Source organism: Ciconia boyciana, chromosome 10 (assembly GCF_034638445.1).
Source record: "Ciconia boyciana chromosome 10, ASM3463844v1, whole genome shotgun sequence".
NCBI classification, from domain to species: domain Eukaryota; kingdom Metazoa; phylum Chordata; class Aves; order Ciconiiformes; family Ciconiidae; genus Ciconia; species Ciconia boyciana.
Window position 1 is genome coordinate 19,536,769 of NC_132943.1, and position 19,951 is coordinate 19,556,719.

The 19,951-nt window shown below is 40.8% G+C and overlaps 1 protein-coding gene and 1 long non-coding RNA gene across 5 annotated transcripts in view; one reads left to right on the plus strand and one right to left on the minus strand.

Moving 5' to 3' along the window:
• RBMS1 (RNA binding motif single stranded interacting protein 1) overlaps positions 1–2,070 on the minus strand; it is a 150,458-nt gene extending 148,388 nt beyond the window's left edge. For 2 of the 3 annotated variants that reach the window (XM_072875242.1, XM_072875240.1), the window contains exon 1: positions 1,649–2,067. In XM_072875242.1, coding sequence (XP_072731343.1) covers positions 1,649–1,723 — 75 coding nt within the window. In that variant the 5' untranslated portion in view covers positions 1,724–2,067. Of the gene's footprint in view, positions 1–1,648 lie in introns of all 3 variants that reach the window. The other variant, XM_072875241.1, reaches the window with a different exon arrangement.
• LOC140657747 (uncharacterized) lies at positions 754–18,596 on the plus strand. 2 transcript variants are annotated; one of them, XR_012044469.1, is made up of 5 exons: positions 754–1,193; positions 8,187–8,287; positions 11,028–11,174; positions 18,253–18,411; positions 18,492–18,596. It is a non-coding gene; the product is annotated as an uncharacterized lncRNA (long non-coding RNA). The 2 variants fall into 2 exon arrangements; XR_012044470.1 differs by lacking the exons at positions 18,253–18,411; positions 18,492–18,596 and adding an exon at positions 15,150–15,773.
• Positions 18,597–19,951: the final 1,355 nt, after the last annotated feature.

The window sequence follows — 19,951 nt, forward strand, 5'->3', positions numbered from 1 at the left end:
GCTTTATATATATTCTATGTTATGTATTTGGTTCGTAACTTACTAATGCCATACAAAATCGTGAAGGTAAGAGTTTCTGAACAAAGACATTTTTTCATTTGAGAATATTTATATAGTCATACAGCTAAGTGATGCAAAAGGCTGTCCTTTAGGCACCCCACCTTTCTTTAAAATAATGCATTAAAAATATATATGTAAACAGTACTGAAGTGATTACTCTGCAGCATAATCTTTAGATGGCTACAGACCATACTATTTAGCCTGATGTCGATTACACATTCAAGAGATTAGTCATTTCAAATCACCTAAAGACCTTAATCATATTTCTATCACTTTCTGTATATATGAAAGCACATTTCAAAGCCTCCTCATCGCTGACTTGTAAAACGTCTCATGACTGTCAAACTGAATTTATTTTTCAGCCAAGCAGTATAAATTACATTTCACGATATAGGAACACAGAACACAATAAAAAAAGGAGCCTATCAAGTGTGCAGATAAAGAGAAGGGAATTCTTGTCCCATCACTGCCACACAGGCAGGACATTTCAATAGCAAATAAAAAAACAAACAAAAAACCAAAACACCCCCACCCCACACCACAGGTATAACCTCTAAAAAAAGTTCACACATTGAAGCCTCATACGGGTCTGTTTTGATTTGTGAGGAGTGACACTGGTGGTTGGAGAGGCTTATGCTAAATGTTCCAGACAGCTGATGCAACCACGGCTGCATCTGCCAGTTTGCAGCATGATGCTTCTAGAGCAGTGGGGCTGGCTGCCCCTACAGACTTGAAGGAGAAAGGGAACAAAAAAGGTGGAGATCCACCACCACAAGAACTACTAACATCATTTTTCCTGCAAACAACAGCTACCCCTGTGCAACATTAACCATCAGGAGCTGGACCCTTAACGCGTTTTTAAGCCAGTTTGTAAACTGCGAGGTGGCAGCTCACAAAGGTCCAACTCCACAGACAATGAGTATCCATCCGAGTCCAGCAGCCTCCTCAGCGTCCGTGTGTAAGCGGAATTCGGCCAGCCCCACCGCAGCAGTCGGCACGCCCTGCCACCCCCCAGGATGTCAGGGCACCCCCGCCCCAGCTGAAAGCGCGGCCACGGACAGCGGACGGCCCCAGGCTGGGGCCTGCCGGCTGAAGTTTGGGTCGCTGCCCGGCGTTCAAGGAGGCTGCGCTAGGTGATGGCAGCGGGAGCGGGGCTCCGCAGAGCTCCGCTTTGCAGCGGGGTGGCCGAGGACGTGGTTGGGAAGGAGGAGACACGCCGAGAGCCCTGGGGAAGAGGAGGGACCGCCGGCGGGAGGGGGAAGGCGAGAGGGAAGGAGACAGGTCGGAGACGGCACAGTCGGCAGCGAAGGGAAGGGGTGGGAGCGCGGCGGGGAGCGCGGCGGGCGGCCCGGGGGCTCCCGGCGGCGCTCGCCGGCGGCGCTCCCGGGGCGGCGGCGGGCGGCAGGAAGGGGCTGCCGGCTCTTTCCTGTCTCCGTCCCCCGGTGCAACCTGACCGCCTCCCCGGGCCGTGCCCCGCGTCGCGGAGCCCCCGTCCGGGCTCGGGCTCGGGCTCGGCCAGCCGCCCTGGAGCGGGGCCAGCCTCAGCCCCGCCGCGCCGCTCCGCGCCGCCCGGCGTGCCGTACCCTACCTTCGCCTGCAGATACTGGGGGTAGTAGTAGGTGGTGTACTGGGGGTACATCTGCTGTTTCCACACTTTGCCCATGAAGCTGGAAATGTAGCCTGCAGTGCAGGGACGGGGGGGCACTTTGGGGGGCTCCAGCCGCCTCTCCGTCTCTCTCTGCCTCCTGCCTCTTCCTCTCCGGCGGCTGCTCCTCGGCCGAGCCCAGACCTTCCTCCTCCTCCGCCCAAAAGCCACAGCGGAGCGGCGGCAGCGGGGGCAGGCACTCTCGCTCTCTCCCCGGGAGTTCCTGCCAAGTCCCCGCCCGGCCGGGGCCGAGCAGCAGCGGCGGCGGGCCGGCTGGCGGAGCGGCGGCGCGGGGAGCGCTCGGGGCGGCCGCGGCGGCGGTGCCAGGCGGCGGGGCAGGGCTGGCGGAGGGAGGGAGGGAGGGAAGGAGGAGGGAGAGAGGGGGCGAGGGGCGGTGCCTAGCCCCGCTCGGCGCCCGCCGTGCGAGCCCCGGCCCCGGCCCGGCGGTGGGGCAGCCCCGCGGGGCAGGGGGAGCTTTTCCGCGGCGGGCAGCGAGCGGCGGCGCCGGGAAGAGCTGCGGTGCCCGGCGGGGAGCGGAGCGGAGCGGAGCGGGGGGTTTCCACGTTCCGGAGGAGGAGGAGGAGGAGGGCTGCAGCGGTCGCATCCGCACACGGCTCGGCTCTGACCTAATTAGCCGGTTGCGCTTTGTTATCGCGTTTGCTCTTTGTGCATCTCGTTGCCGAGCGGTGGTGCGGGGCGCGGGCTTTAGGGGAGGATCGGATGCAATTCGGGAAAACTACAGCTGGCTTCGGTTCTGCCTGGCGGTGGAGGGTCCATTTATCTGCTAGGAGCCGCAGGGACTGCAGTGCTAAACCAGTTTACAGAACAGCAACCACAAAACCAGACCAAATTCTCCGTCTGGCCCATCGTGCATCCTTTAATTTGTACTTTTGCCAGCGGTGCTGAGTACACTTCATTCTCAAGCAGGAAACATTCCTGTTCTAGTGGATGGTAGTTACAATTTTTTTCACTTGAATATTTTCTCTCTGAAAGATGATTTCCCAAACACTGGAAGTAGGGACCAGCAGCACACTATAATCCATTGTTATTTGTAAATACCCACTTAGCCCAGTGGGTTTACTTCTGACAAATGTGTCTCTTTTCTACCCAGAGATAAACTGATCCTCAGAGTATTAAGCAGATGCCATTTCCTTGTCACACTAATCACAATCATTTTTGTCTCACAGCACTGTTTTATTAATAAAACATATACGTAAAGTCCGCCAAAACTCCTGAGTGTATTAGCATCAGCCAAGCTAAGTGTGATAACAGTGGAAAGAAAGGAAAGAAAGATCAAAAACCTTAAGGATTTACAAGCATCCCAGTGCAATAGCAAAGGCAGCCTTTGTGCAGCCATGAATCCCTGGTGCAGGCTGAGCAATGAGAGGTAACTGCAGATATTCTTCCAAATTCCAGCTGAGCAGAGGACAATTACGCAAATGACATTGCAGCTCTCCTGGCTAGCCATTAACATCGCTTTACAAGTTTTTTCCAGGGAAGAAATTTGTGTATGCTTTATGGTTCACACAGATTAAAAGACTAGTTGCATCTTTAGGAGACGGCTTTTTCTCCAGGAAAGAGGCATGGAAGCTTCTGAGGTTTGGGAGTTTTTGTTTGGATTGGTTTGGGTTTGTTTTTTTTTTTTGGTTAACACACAGCTAGAATGACTATGAAAAGAAGGACAAACACAGAAAGCATATGAGTTGGTAATATTTTTGTGTCCACAATGGTAACTTTCTGTGGGAGGGACAAATATTAAAGTTAGAGAAAAGTTGAGCAGAACACAAATATCAGGTATTTGAGGGGTTTAAGAATGTGCATCTGGAAAAGCTGAAATGGCCATGGCCAAAATCAGCTGCCTTCTATTGACTGTACTGGCATTTACGCAGTGGAAAAAGCATACAGGCTGCAATTATATCTGAAGAATGCAAGGTAATATGGCTCCAGGGTAGTGCATGGTCAGAGGATAGTAGAAATGAAGTTTCAGAGCTTCATGGGGAAATGTGTTGCTACAGCCCAGATACATGACGATAGTGTTATAGATTGCTTTAAGAACTGCCAAACTGTGGTTTGAAGTTCTGGGTTGAACTACAAAGAATGTGGTGCTGGCCTCTCTTAAGCTGACAGGTTACGGGTGCTAGTACACTTAGTTTCCTTCTGAGAAAAACAGCACAAGCAAGAAGAAGAAATAAAGACTGGTAGCTGAGGGATGGATTTTGTGGAGATTTTCCTGAGGAGAAGGAAAGAATGAGATCTGAAAGAAAACACGTATTGTACTGAAGACAGCTAGAAATAGAAGTGTTTTCCTAGAATCCATCTTCATGTAAACAGCTACCGTGGTTGTCACAAGTACGTTGTGCAATCATGAATGGGGAGAGAAGCATCCAGAAGAAAAAGATCTCTAGGAAATGAGGAGAGGGGAAGTGCAGCCTATATCATTCCAGCATTTACAACTGCAACAGTCTCCAGCTTAGTTGTGTCAAGTTACTGAGAATGGCTGATGGCTGCCAGCGAGAGGAGCAGCAATGCACTCTGCCACAACGGCTCCTGAAAGTGATGAAAGAAGAAATCTGGCTAAGAGAGTATTTGATTACAACTGTAACAGCTAAAGCTGATCTCCAAGTTCCTTCCCAGTCTCTCCTTGCAGAGACTTAGAACTTTCCCAAATGAGGTCTTTTGCTCTGAAGCTTAATCTCATCCCCAAACGTGTGTCACTGTTAATGTAAAGTTGAAACCAATTTGGTTCCATTTTCAACCAGAGTCTTTTCTAATTAAAGATCTACTTCCATTGGAATATCAGCTCTAATTTATTTAGCAACATTCTGATGTTGCGGAAGTTCAAAATTGGTAGAGTTTAATATTTATCATTGATTTTAAAAAATAAGCCTGCAACTTAATACTACAAACTTTTACAGTGCAGTGATCCCACTGATGATTAATGAGAATTTGCAAATGATGCTCAGTTTTTATTAAAATCAGGTTCAAAAATATAATTATTTTATTGGAATAATTTACATGAGCTTCAGTTACAGTAATTTTTTTTCATTTTTTAAAATGGTATTGAATGTGTTTACTGTATTAAGAGTGGCTCAACGAAGAATTCTTAGGCAAAATAATCTTAATTTAGCATCACTCAGGGCAGTCTCTGCTTGTGTCTTTTTAATATGTTGATTATTCGGCCAACTTAGTAATATGAATGCAAGTTGTGCAATACAGACAGGATGGCATTGCAGAAGAAACTTTAAACCAAATGACTAATTTCTTAACTTTTCATACTGATGGAAATGTTTGGTTTTAATTGCTTATTCTACGTTCATAGCAAGGGCAAACAAACACTTTTAAATCGAAACTGGTTATGCTGTCTGGCGGTACTAGCTCCTGCCGTCATAACTAAATACTCACAAGGTTAAAAATGCTTCCCTCATTTACGCACTACACAAAGTATAGGATTAAGAAGGAAGGTAAACACTGAATTGTGTTCTGAAGGCTAGTAGATACCCAACAAAGTAACAAGAAGATTTTTTTTTTTTCTTCTTTTAAAGCTGTCTTCCTACACACTGCACTGGTACAAATGTAGATACTGCGGCTTTGTGAATGTTAGGGAAAACAGTAATCCATAATTTTGTCCATGGCCAGATTTCACTCACTACTGATAGAACAATATTAAATTCTACTTTTTTTTTTTTTTTACATTATTTCTTTATCATAGTTGTAGTCTAACTGGTCAGGACTGATTAAAATATGATGAAAACACAGTTAAGCTGTTGCTGCAAAAGCCTGAGAAGCACTGTATGTGCTGCCATGGCAGAGAAGTTTTAGGGCAACTCAGTTAAACCCAATCAATGGTTATCCACTGACTCTAAGAGTGTTGGAAGCGAAATCCCATTTAAGCTTTACAGATTAACTTAGACATTAGGAGTTCTACCCTAAGGCAGAAAAAGTCAAATGCAATGCAGAATAGGAGGGAAATATATTTAATCCACCTCACTCCAGGAACCAAGTGGACAGTTGTACTCTGCACCCCTTGGGGTCTTTGCACTGGTTGAAGCTGAGACAGACATGTTTATGCTGAAATTGTTATTACTTTGACACAGTCAGGAATATTTGAACAATAATTTTTTTTTTCTGGTTAAGATACTAGCTTGAGTCTTGGGAGAGCTTTGTCCAGTACCAGATCTACCACAGAATGTGGGCGAGAGGGTGAGCAAGTCGCTGACTTACCCTGTGCCTTACTTCCCCAGTTTGCAAACTGTGTCAAACATTCACCCTCTTCTGTTCTTTGTCTGCCTTGTGTGGTCAGTCTGTAGGCAATGCAAGACACCACAATCATTTGCTAGGAATCTGCCTAGTGTGATTCACATAAAAGGACTAAAATAAATAGAAGCAGTGGCAGTGCATCACTTGTGGATGCAGAGAAGCCAGGTACTGCATCCTCATTCACGTACAAATGTTAACAAACCAAAGATCTGTTTTATACCCCCAAACGGTGTGTTAGGGCTACAGATATGCAACTAGCTTTAAGCCCGCAACCGAGAACTTCTTTGCTCTTCCCCTCACCCCAACACACACTGTTCCAATTACTTGCAAAACCTCCTTGTTGTAATGCCACCCTTAGCCCCATCATATGGCCTCGACTGCTTTGCAACACAAATGAAAGACTCTTCAATTCAAGTCGCAGTAGGCCACACTCTTAAGCACAAAGGCTAAATAAACGGCCATTGTTAATGGGCCACCAAGATGAAAAGCGCTTTCATTTTGTTTTCATCATATAATTGTTGTCATCAATTAAATCAACTCTCTAGATTTAGTGGCTATTAACCCTTTCAGCAAATTCTTAAATATTTATTTCAACTGAGTGACTACAATTCTGTATTTTTACAGTAGCCCTCCTGGTGTAACAACGCTTCACTGAAACATTGCTGAATGTGGCATGCCCTTGTTTAGCCTTACAGCTGAGCCATATACTGCACTGGCTCAGCTGCTCCTGACAGCTGCAGTCAGTGTAATTTACTTTTGTAAAATCTACAGGGCTATACACTATTCTAAGATTGTCCAACTGAAGTATTTAGCTGGCACTAACATAGAGGAATTTAACATACTTCTGCATTTGGGCTTCCCCTCTCATGAAGTTTCACATGCACCAGGCAATGCTCCCACTATTGGCAATGGACATCAACAAAAGATGCAGCCGGACTGCTCATGAAAACGATTTCTGTGTTTGCAGCTGAACATATCACCATGAATTTGGGGACACTGGTTGCCAGCAATAACCTTTTCTTCATGTTTAGACAGGTCTGAGAGAATTCTTTCCCACATAAGCACCACATTTTCTGGTTTTCTGTATTCTGATTTACTTTACCCTAAGATGCCCAGCTAATAAAGATGATTGCATACTAACAGCAATTGGGGTTTTTTTCAGCAGTCTTCATAAAACCTGTGAGGCATCTCTTGTTGGTCCAGCTTTATAGGTCTATTTTACATGTACCTTTTATTTAAATCATCTTCTCACTGATGGCAAAAATTAGCTGTATTATAGGAGTATGTTCATCCTAGGGTGGAGGTAGTTAAGAATCCAACTTCTATTCATACATTATTTATCAAAAACTTCCATCCCATGCAGTTCCTAACCACCCTGGAGTCTCTCTAGCAATACATTCTTCACTGTGCAAGCAGATGAACAAGGAAGAGAAGAATTGTACCTCTATAAAATATTGACCAGCTACAATTCTTTCATTAGGACATTCCCTTTCAATTTTCTCATCTCAGTTTCAGGGCAGTATTTGCCATTCATTCTCATTCTCCACAAACAGATGAGGAAAACACCAAGCCCAGCCTGCTTTGGCAGAAGCGTAATAAGAATTCTTGTGGGTGTCTTCTATCAGCTTGACCAACCAGCTGTGGTTGGTCCTGATTGAATTCAAACCATTGATTTTAAATATTTGTGGATAATTCAGAACAAACATTTTTTGCCTGCCATGCAAATAAAAATTAAAAGTTTAATTAACATAGACAACAGACATCTTATTTCTACAGACTTTAGGGACACATTGCACTGTCTTTAGGCATATCTTAAGCAAGTTCAGAATAAAAGGTGAAGGATACATCCTTCAGGCGTCTATTCTAAAATGCCCCTAAATTGTCCTATTTTTGGAACAAAACTGTTCCCAACTATGAAATGTCAACCTTCCAATCCAAACACAGTTGTATTTTAGACAAGTTCTGCAGCTTATGAAATATGTAGCAAGTCATTCCAATGTCTCAAACTCCTCCTACTCCTTCCATCACTCCAGCAATACCTTCAGTTGTCCCACACCCTCTGCGCGGTCATATGTACGGGTTAGCTGATTTAATTCAAGTGCTGACTGGCCAGTGGGCCGCTGTTTGGCCAAAGGGCCCAGGCTGAACCCCAGCTGCTGGGCTCTCAAGCAGAACACCAGCTTTCTCACCTTTTCTCAGCTACTGATTTTCATGCAACTTTTAGGGCCATCCTATCTGTGACACCTCTGCTCCACCATCACCTTTGATTGAAATTGCCTGAAGGCTTCAAAAGTTCTAATGGCATAAGGGATGAAGAAGGAGAAGGTGAGTAGGCAAAACAATGGCGTGAGCCTTATTTCCTTAAGAAAGTACATGAATAAGTCAAAGAGCATAGGCTTTTTTACCTGTTATCAAGTATACAATATTAAGTTCTACATTTTTGATGTCTTAAATTTGTAATTTAATGGAACCAGAGAATAAGGCATTTTAATAAATTTTTAAAAATCCTTTGCCATACAAACCAAACCCTTAAACTATATATCTCAACAGATACCTATCAATCAGTGCTATTTTTAGTTTATTTTCTTTACACAGAGAAAACGCCTTTCTCACAAAAGGACCACAACACATTGCCATTTTGAATTAGTTCATGTATTGGAGCTTCATTCACAATTTATCATGTTTAGCTTTATCACAAACTATTTGTAAATGCTGGACACTCAGACCCATGGACATGCAAATTAACACTTACAGTTCAATACATCGTCAGAGCTAATAGGTGTTGTGTCTCTACTGCATAATTCAAAAAACCATTAAAGTGTCATCACCCTTGATCTGCTGTAAAAATGGAAGCTTCCTCCTTGGCTTTGAATCCATTTCTGTCTTCTAGATGAAATGCCAGATGCTCAGTCGAGCTGGGGTGATTCATTCCAGCTGATGACCTTGCTGTGGAAGCCCCAGCATTCCCTGCTAAAATAGTTCTCAAGTCATGCAACACTGACAAAGTAGAGTTGAGCAACTGCATTTATTTTTCTCCGTTCGGCACAGACATGCTAAAGCTGATGTGAATTTGTGGAACTAAGAGCAAGGCCCAGCTAGATCTCCCAGTTATGGTGTATTTCTTAGGGGATTAGAAAGTTTTTTCTTATTTCTGAAAATTGATAGTGGAAAAGTGTCAATCATCTGATAAATTGAGATTCTTCTGGGTCCATTTTGCGCTGTTTCAAGACATGCCAATTTACATGCTAGTGGGACTAAGAAGACAACCCCTTTTTTATTTAATTAGAAATGTTTAGGATGTTTATATCCTCTCCTTTTACTGTATTGTGATAATGTCACAATATTTTTTTGATTCTTCTTCACAACACTTTTCTGAACCCATCTTTTGAGCCCATTCGCAGACACGAGACAGAGATGTGGAGGGACTATGTGACTTTTGCAAGATTATGTAGGACATACATTTTGTTGCAGAGAGCATAAATACAATAAAAATATTTTAAAAATTAAAAAATAAATAATTTTGGATTTTCTGATTCCAAGGCTAGCTCTCCCATTTTGGACCAGCTTAATGTTTTTTGTTGTTCCTAATATAAATGAGAGAATACACCAATAAAAGCTTTGAATTCTCACACAAATATTTAACCATTTGTATCCTTCTTGTTTCCAAAACTGTCCAATTCTCATTTTACTATAGTTCTTCCCTTCCTTAGGATTTTGTGCATGTCAGAAACACTGTGATATCGAAAAAGTATTTCAGATATACACCAAAACGTTCTTGGCATTTAAAATTCTTTCCAGATCTTGTGTTTCACAACAACTCTTTATAAACCAGTGTGTATTTATTTTGCTGGAAAGTTACCCAAATAAAAATATTGCATTTCCAATTCTGGTCTCTAGGGCTTTAATCCACTGAGAAACTTAAGAAAGTACTCACTGATCGTGGGATAATATTTCTGTCAGATGCTAGCAGTATTTATTGCGTCATTTTTATGAGTTTTGATTAATTTTTGCATAATTTGATGTTTATAAAGCACTTTTGCTTCCATTTTCACTAGGGGAGGCACAAAGACATCAAATCTCCAAACATAGGTTCCTAGGGGACCTAGAAAACTGTAAATAAACAAGCCAAAGTCTGAGCTGTAATCAACACATCTCTAGCAATGAAGAATGTTAATCATTTTTTCTCAGAGGACTTAGAGACTAGCAAGTGTTTTCTAAACCTTGCAAGCTTTATCTTTAGGATTTATAGTTTTGGATTTTAATATTTTTATACTGGCTGATTAAATATGCTAGGCATTCGCAAAGTTTTAAAAGTTTTAGTTTATTATAATTTCTAGTTTATTTACAACCTTAGACTCCCTGCATCACCTAAAGAACATGAACATGTGTGACAACAGCTGTAATACAGAATTTTTGAAATACCAGCATACAATTCTGTGTATGGGTCAATTTTGCCAGGCAGACGTAGCAGAGTGTAACAAAGCTGCGTGCAGACAATCTCTTTTTTTCTGGAACCTCAGACAAGTACCAGTTCCTGATTCCTCAAGAAGAGTCTCCTTCAGGATTCGCCTCTAGTCAGGTATGAAAGTGGAGACTAACTGCTGTAGCTGTTGGGCCAGTTCCATACCTTCTGTGCAGGAAAGCTAGGTTGGCGTCACAGTGCCATTCTGCAGTCCTGAGAGTGGACGTTCCCAGCTCACAGTATTTGCTGATGCATTTGGAGAAAGAACACAGCAAGGTTAAAAACATGTCATCATAGGTGGAGCTGGGAGGACTCCCCTTCCTTCGTCACAGGCCGAGGTGATCAGGCAACAGCCCCTTCGGGCAGGCTGGCAGCCACGTCCCTGCGTGCGGGGGCGGCCTGGGGCGGGTGGTGGTGGCGGCGGGTAACAGTGCCGCCTGGTCATCCTCGCCTCAGCCACCTCTTGCAGCTGCTTAGGCCGCAAAAAGAGCTCGCTCTGGGCCCAGGGGGATGTAGCTACACAACACGTGCCTGTGTCAAAAGGTGTGTCGTTTTGATTTAAGAAATACAGGAAACTTAGTAACGGCAAAAGCCCTCTCCCAGGTGATGCCATCGCTGATATACCCAGAGGAACACCACTGCAACAGGTTTGATTCCAGTTTTGACGTCTGAAGTGTTTGATGCTGCAAAGCGCTGCATGCACCTCATTCCCAAGGGATTCATACTGAGGAAGATCATCTCCCGCTGGAGGTACGTAACACCTTGTAGGAGGTCTCACGGTACCGCACATTGCCTGTCTCAGTATCAGCTCCATTAGTTAATGTTTTCTATAAGTCCTTCCAGATTTTGGCCTTTCCACATACCACCATGATGATGGTTATATTAATAACAAGTTAAAGCTTATTACAACATCATCTCTGCATGTTAAATAAAATCAACTTTGTTCCTCTTTTCTTGTCAGTATTTAAAAAGAAAAAGACAGCATACCATGTTGAAAAGAAGCTGACATACTGGATTCCTATTCAGCCCTTCTACCTTTTCACATTTTTCTTTCATATTATTTGTTTTAATCCCTGTTACTGAATATCATACATTTTAGAAGTTTCTTTGACTATTGTTTGCGTCTTTTCTGACAAGCCCTGAACACATTCCCCATCTCAGAATCCAATTAGGTATTCAGAACACCCACAAAGGAAGTAAAATTAATCTGAGAGAACTGAAAAAGTGAATAATTAAAATAACTGAAATTAATAATTGTTAACAATATATTTACATGAGTATTTAACAGGACTAATGCAAATTCATCGTATATCTTATAATATATTTATACAAGCTTTTAAACAGGGATGTAAGTTTTTAGTATGATGCACAGATTCTTGTTACCAGTTAAAGCTTCTGCCAAAAAATGAAAAAATTAGGAAAAAAATCTCTTTTTAAAATATAGATTCTAAAATCAGTGGATAGGCTGCTTTATTCTTTCGATTTCTTCTTTTTTGATTTCTAAATACCATTTTTTCTTTCTTTCCAGTTACAGTACATTCTAAGCAGGATATAGTAAGATAGAGATTTAAACTAATTTCTCAATAGGATACTAGAGGTGAAGATGCTCCTAAAAGAGCACATCCTCAATATGGAGTCCTTTTGCAAAATGTATATGTGCACCAATTCAGCTGGGAGCATGTGAGCACATTTGTGTGTGTGCATGTATGGGTATTCTTGTAGACATAAATAGACATGGACATCTTCAACTCAGATAAGGGGGTCTGGACTAAGACCATGGACTTGAGAGGCCTCCAAACAGGGAGGAGCCTTTTTTCAAAACAGAGTGGAGTTAAAATTACAAAGGATTACATGTTTACATGAAGAATGCTCTTACTTGACTTCATGTTGGAGCTCAGCCTCTTCAGTTTATCAAAAGAAAAGATAAGACATGGCTTCAGTCACAGTTGCTCATATAGCTGTTCACAGGCAAGACCTTGATAATGACCTTTCTTCAGTCTACCATTCGATCGTGGCATGATTCAAATCCAGAAGTCAATTTTTATGTCTCAATTTTTCCTTCACTTTGTACATTCAGGAAGCTGAGAACATTGCTTAGGAAGGATCATATCTTCTCATGAGGAACATTTATTTTATTGCTAAAAAGTAAGCATTACACATCTTTTGACACTGGTACGTCATTTGGCCTTGGCTTGTGTCTGATGATCCAATTCTTATGAATAGTCCTTTTCATGGGTGTCATAGTCACCCAATTATTTTTACTCCCACAACTGTTTATATGCTGCTATCCCTGCCCCTGTTTATCTCCCCATCTCTGATCCTTTCCCTCAACTCCATTCCTATTAGGTTAGTTTAAATCATTGAGGGATCAGAGATATGGGATCACCTATACTAAGTTTCTTTAGGTCTAAAAAATATAGATGCTTGCAATTTATGAAAAAAGTAAGTGAATAAGGTACCACTGTCATATAGAAAAACTCCCTAAGCAGACAACTTGTAAAGAGTTTACTCATAAAGAGGAAGCTGATGTAAGAGACTTGGGACTCCATCCCTCTGGGAATAGACTGACTACCATGAAGAAAGAGCACAGGATCCCAGCAAGCTGCAGGCTTCTAATTTGTGCACCTAGCCCACACAGGGTGGAAAAAGTTATTTTCTTTCCTCTGTGTCACTTGGCTCTTATATTCTCCTGTGTGGCTGTAATGACTCCCTCCTCCAGGAAGAATACCATCGCGCTCTTTTGCTCTCAGTTCTAGAGTCTGGTTTCTTATAGTTGTAAGTGAAAAGGTGGGGATGGGGGCAGAGACTTATTGAGAAAGAACTGCTTTCCCTTGCAGGTTTGTCACCTATGAATCCTTTCTTTCCCTTTTCACTTAAACATGCTCACAAACACCTAAATTGGACCTGACTCTCTCTCAGGTAGAGAGATGAAGAACTAATTTATCGGGCTATAAAAAGAAGTTGCAATATGTGCTCTCAGATAGGTTATGTAATGATCTCACTATCAAGTCTTGTCTTACATGCAAAAGTAAAAAACATTGTTCTAAAATATGGGATCGTCCTGCATTTTGCATATCATATAACTCCATCAGACCTCTGTCAGAATAAGAGTCTTGTAAGTCTTATTGATAAATGCTGATACTCAGCACTAGTGTTTGCAGTAATAATTTGCCATGGACTTCCAAATTCTCCCAAGCCATTTCTTCCTTAAAAATGTTACTTGGGATGTCTGTCCCTTTCTCAGTAGCTATACACTCACAGCGACTGAAGATACTTTGTTGTACATTATTTGTACAAACTAGGGAAAAAAGAGATGCACAGAAGTATTTTTCTTTCCAAACCATCGTGGTAGACAGTTCTCTTTTACACTTGTGGAAGATTCTCAACAGTGCCTCATCCTAACTGTCTTGCCATCGGTCACACCATAAAGGTTTAACAAGCTGAGTCTAAACTAAGTGTGACTTCCTGAGATGGTTAATGGAATCCACGAAATGAATTGGGACACATTGGACAAGCAGTGCAAAGAAGCTGGTGAGCTATGGTTGTCCTATTGAAAGAATAAGTAAGCACAGTGTTTTAGTCTTCAAGGACAGCCAAGAATTCAAGAGGACAAACTGGCATTGTTTTAGGTACAGTGCAAACATCAAAAAAAACGGTCAGTTAGCGTTAGCATTGAGAAAGCTCAGCAGCTTTGTTGAACAGCTTTGGACTATGAAGCTTGTGAAATTTTTGTATGGGTGTTAGCACTTCCTGGCTTTGGTAAGGCAGGAAGCATTCCATAAACAACCCTTATCGTGGTATTTTGGTGCTGCCAGTTCCAGTGCCAGCAAAACCCAAGAAGTCCCAAGGAATTATAAATGCAAACACACACAAGAGAGAAAGTGTTGGAAGTCTCTGAATATAAAGAAAGCATAAACTTATGATGCTTCTTAAAAATTTAAACCAAAACAAGTCTATCCTCAATTAGTAGTGTTTCCCTTAATTTCAATAGTGGTGTGTATTAAACTGTTAAACAGCAGACAAATACTTGCTTTGTTAATATTTTAGCAGAAAACATGCAATAAATATATGGCCTTAGTGAAAAAAACAAAATGATGTACATTACAAGGCATACGTTAAGGAAAATATGTAGGCAATGATAATAGTAAGGAACTAATTGATCTCCCAGCTACATTATCATTATTATTGGCTATATGCTGACGATGCTTTGTATAAGATGTTTTATTTCTGCCTCCAAAAGGCTTACAATCTAAACTAACACAGACACAGAACAGATGGGTTAAACAGGGAAGGTAAAAGGGAACAATAGACAAAACCAATCTAGATATATTCCATCTAACATCCTTTGAAAATTAATGTGAATGTGTCTCCATCACATTTTGTTGGAGATAAAAAATATCTCCATCTGATGATGAGGGAAGTCCATGGATGGAGGGGGAAAATGCTGACTCTGTGGTGTGCTTTCTTTCAACAAAAAAATATTCCCAGGCAGCTTCATAGGAGCAGGTGAAGAGGGAATAGGATGTAATGGCAGTCTTTCTCCATAGCATTATCCTGACCATCCCATTAGAAATTTCGAGCATAACTCAATGATAATGTATAAGAAGTAATTATAGTGACTCATCCACCACAATGGGAATCTTTCTGAACAGGGGCAATGTATCTATGCTCTCAAGGATAGAGAGAAATTTCTGTTAAAACCTAAGTACTTTACTTTCTTTTTAGCTTGCAACAGCACTTCAGTGATGGAAAACCTTACAGTTACATGGTGTGGACCTCTCTTCAGAGCTGTAGAGGGCCCTTTCAACAGTGTGTGAGCATTCAGTGCTGAAAAGTACTTGGCTTTGGCTTTGATTGAAGGCAAAATCCAGAGTAACTTAAAGCTAGTGTGTCTGCATCAGAACATGTAAGATAAATGACAATGAATGACACACAGGGTGTAAATCTATTACAGCTCCTCTGCCTCTTTGTTCAAGCTGCAAAATACATGTTCTCCTATTTAGCTGTCCTTGGTTCACTTAGGGCTTCTACTAACAGCCCTCAGAAACTGTGCAGTGACGATTTCCCTTGTGAAGCACTTCCTGAAGGCCGTGGAGCAGAGTAAGCTATATACCACACTGTGAAAGTAGGTACGCATAATGCTTTCATACATGGAAGAGATCCAAATATAAATTAATTAATGTAGGAAGAATTGAAGCCATGAAGTCCACATCAACTTCTACACAGAGACCTCTATATAGATACAAAAGAAAAACAACAACATCTACATCTTTCTGCAAAGTGGAAGAATTTGAGAGTGATGAGAGAGGAAGAAAGAGGACAAAACAGGGAAATTTTTCAAAGCAGATTTGTTATTGCATATATTGGAACAAAATCCAAATAAAATTCAAAGTATTCCATGAACAGCACAACTACCAAAGCTTGATTTCCTGTGCATTTGTGCCCTGGAAACCTCTCCTCGCCAGCTACCCAGCTCTGTATCCCTTATGACTGCACAAGTCCTGTGATAAAGCCAGTTCCTACTGTGTTCCCAGCCACTCACATTCCCTGACATTATCTCCACAGCACTCCTCTGCCTCCAACTACTGCTTTGGCCAGAGGCAGCATATCCAGTCAGTGGTTTCTAGTCAAGAAAGTGCTTACTGGCCAGCCAGCATTTGCCTGCTGGCTGACTAGTGACAGGCTAAACAGGACTGATCACTGCTGAGCTCATCATGCAGCCTCTCCCTTCCTGGGGGCACTGCTTGGTGTCTCTTTTCTTCTCCTCTTTCTATTCATCTGATTTTCACAAAACCTGTTGGCATTTGACCAGTGAGATTTCTGCCTTTCTGCCTAATTTCAAGTAATCTTCAACAATTTCAGCACCATCTTCAAGAATTATTAGGGTATGCACACATGGTGCAACTGCAGAACTTTATTTCCTGACGACACCCAAACTATTAGAAAGGCGTGTAAAGGCTCTTCAGAGATAATGTTGCTCACCAGCATTGGTACCAAACACCAAGAATGATGGGATCAGTGCTGATCCTCTCAATTGTCCTTTGAGTTTGTGATGGGTCCATGATAACGCAGGCGTATTATAAAACAATAGTAGTGTAACTTTACTGAACCTACCTATTAGGATGATAAATTCTTATATGTGAATAGTGATACTATGAATTATTTTTTATATATTCAAAGATAGGTCTTCTATAGAGCAATCTTACAACAATGAACCTCTGTGGCTAGTTACCACCCATATTTTAATTCAGTGGAGTAGCTCAGCTTCAGCATAACACAGCAACAAGCTAAATTGATGAAGTCAAACTGAAGAAAATGTATACTTTGTGAACAAGTTTGTTTTAGCATCTCTCTGGATAGGATCTAGGATTTAGATTAGTGAATCTTTGCTAAATCTGCCATTTCTTCTCGTGTTTGCTCTGGATTCTCCAAGCATTCGTGCCTCCTGAGGAAAATCTCTCCATGTCTCCATTGGCTGCTCTACAGTAACTCTCTTTGACAGAGCAAACTGATGAACCCCCAATTAGAAAAAGGTCTATTTTTAAAGAAAAGCAGATCTATCTTTCTGCCCATTCACTCAACTCTTTGCTAAGATTCCTAGCTGCAGTATCTTAGTTATGGTGTTTATTAAGGACGAGTGATCTCTTGGAATCTTAGTGAGATCTGCAGTGACCAAAGTCAAATAAACTATAATCAAAGGCAGGATGGAGTTATGATTGTTTTCTAACACTAGCATTTTCACAAGAGAAAGATCATTCTAACTTACATGTAGGATGGGTTTTTTGGAGACAATTAAAGAGCTGAAAAAAATAGATGACAAGATGGGAATAATTAAGCAGTTCTTAAGAAACCTTTTGAGATAATGAGTAGGATACTAATCTACAAATTCTGCGAGCTTGGAAAAGGCAGAAGAGCAAGTATTACAGCTTTTCAGAGGATATACAAGAAAAGCCTGCAGGTGTTCATTTGTAAGGAAAGATTATAGTAAGCAACTTTTTATAGCAAGAAGAGAGAAGTTGCTGGACAAAAAATGTTCCCGCACATCTTCACTTGCAATAAGCTTTTGAGTATTGAAGAGTAATGGGTAGGTTTTGATTTCACTGGAAACTTTGAAGATTTTTTTTCCCCTTTCTTTCAGGGAGTCAGATTGAAGAAGAGAACCTGAAAAAATTTTTACATCGATTTGTTAGCAAAAATTGAGATTTGTTTTGGATGGTTTTTTTGTACAATTTATGATGTATGGACTATGGGGAAATGATTGAAAATCTTTTTTGCCTTTAAGTAACAATTCACAAAAACAGGGATTTTCTTCTAAAAGATACTGTGTCAGAAATGTCGGTGTAAGCAGAGCAGATTCACTGACTCTGTGTCCCATTTACTTTTGGGAAATTGTGCTTAAGCTGCTAAAGATGCAGACAATATCAATAACCTCATAAACCAGAGAAACAATCAAGCAAGACAACACAAATAGTATAAATATTGTATAGAAAACAATAAAAATGGAGGCATTTCCAGTGGTTAACTTCCGTACTCAGAGAAGTCACTCAAGAAAATAGTGGTTATTCAAACTCAGCAGGAAGAAAGAAAACAGATTCTTTACTGAAAACAATTTGTGACTAGCTTAGGTTGGGTTTTTTTTTTTTGTCCTGTTCCATCATTTATGGACTCATGTCAATTGCTATTATCTGCCAATAGCAAGTACTCAATTTTGAAAGGAAATTTCAACCTGTGAACTTTTTATCTCAGCCATTTACTTTTCTTATTCATACTGAGCTACTTCACCTAATTCGTATTTGTGTTTCTTCTCTCTGTTGGTTCACTGACTCAGGCAAAATCTTGGAATATTAAAAAATGGCCACGTAAAAACAGGAAGAAGAAAAGACAAAAAGCAAACAAACAAATGAGAAGCTTTTCCCCTTCCTATCCAGACAAGATAACCCAAGTGAATAGCGGTTATGAGTTATGACTTTAAATCACACAACAAAAAGTGAGTTGACTGATATTCATAAGTATTTGAAGTATTTGAAGCCTTTACTGAAGTAACTCTTTCTTAATTTTCTTCTTCAGTTGCTTTTCGGCTTTTCTAACTTACCAGAATTCCCATTTGTCTACAAATATTTATGCATTCTTCTGCACAGCACATTGGGCATGGAGACCCCTCCAAACTAGTAGGTAAACATCATAAATTCACTTTTTCCAGTTCCCTCTTGACTTGATTTGATGTGAAAATCAACTGGATTTTCAAAAGTGACAGATTTTTTTTATGTGTGGGAACGCCTAGATTCAGAAACTTAAGCGCCATCTCTAAGACTTGAAAATTTAAATCAAGTTGAACCAGATATAAACCATGAAAAACCAAATGTGTTCGGAACAGGTATTTACTGGGTAATAGCAAAATAGAAGGAACTGAAGCTTATGCTGATCTACCAAACCTATCTCCAAGTATAATAAACAAGATAATTCTAAGACATTAAATATAGCCATCAAATTAATTAGAAAAGGTCCAGAAAGGAAGGCTGAAGGAATTATCCGAAGACTGTAGAAGTCTAGTGACGTCCTAAATCTGAGAATTCTTGTAAACTTTCTGTCCCAGAAATGGACAAGACAGAGCACAGCAATCATAAAAATTAAAAAAAATCTACCCTAGGAATCTATTAGGGCATCAGTTTTTAGACACCGACATAAATTTGGATTTTTGTTAGAATCTAGATAGTAACATATGATCTCTAATTATTTATGAGAATGCATTAGTATTCAAAAGGGATTAACTGATTTCCTACTGGAGGCATTGGAAGCCTTTGGTGATCAGACTTTTAAAAATCAAGGTGTTTATTTTGATTGAGTATGAACTAAAAATCATATCTTGTTTGGCATTTGATCAGATATGTAAATTGATGATAGAATTGTAATGAAATTTCAGAGCATATCCTTTACACCTGACTATGCTGTAGGAAATAAGTCACTAAATGCAATCTCCTAATTTTCTTTTCATTTTTTATGCAATGTTAGATAGAAATTTGAAAATCCAGATAGAAATGAACAATCTCTTTCTCGGTGCATGGTCTTACTGACTTTTTAGCAAAAATATGATTAAATATTTACAATGTTGATACTGAGATTATGAAATAACAGCAAAATCTATTTACCACATAATTTATTTTACTCGGTGCCAACAGCTGCTTTGTGTTATCAGTATGAAATCATATAGAATAGAAAAGAGAGAGGCGTATTAGATCATCTCGTGTGTCTGCTTCCCTCCTTCGAAGCCGAAGAGCTCCTCCCTGCTTGGCATTTTCCAAATGACCCCTATGTTTATGTTTATCAACCTGAATTCCCCATTTTGCAAGACCATCTGTAAACTTTTCTGTAGCTTTTTATAACAAAAGCTTCAATAACAAAAGCAACAAAGCTTCTACCTTGCAAAGCTGTTAACAAATATAATCATTAAAAGTTTTTTTCCCCACATTTTCAATGTTTTCCCTATAGTTATAATCAGCAACAGCATAAAGAGAGAATTGCTGAGTGAC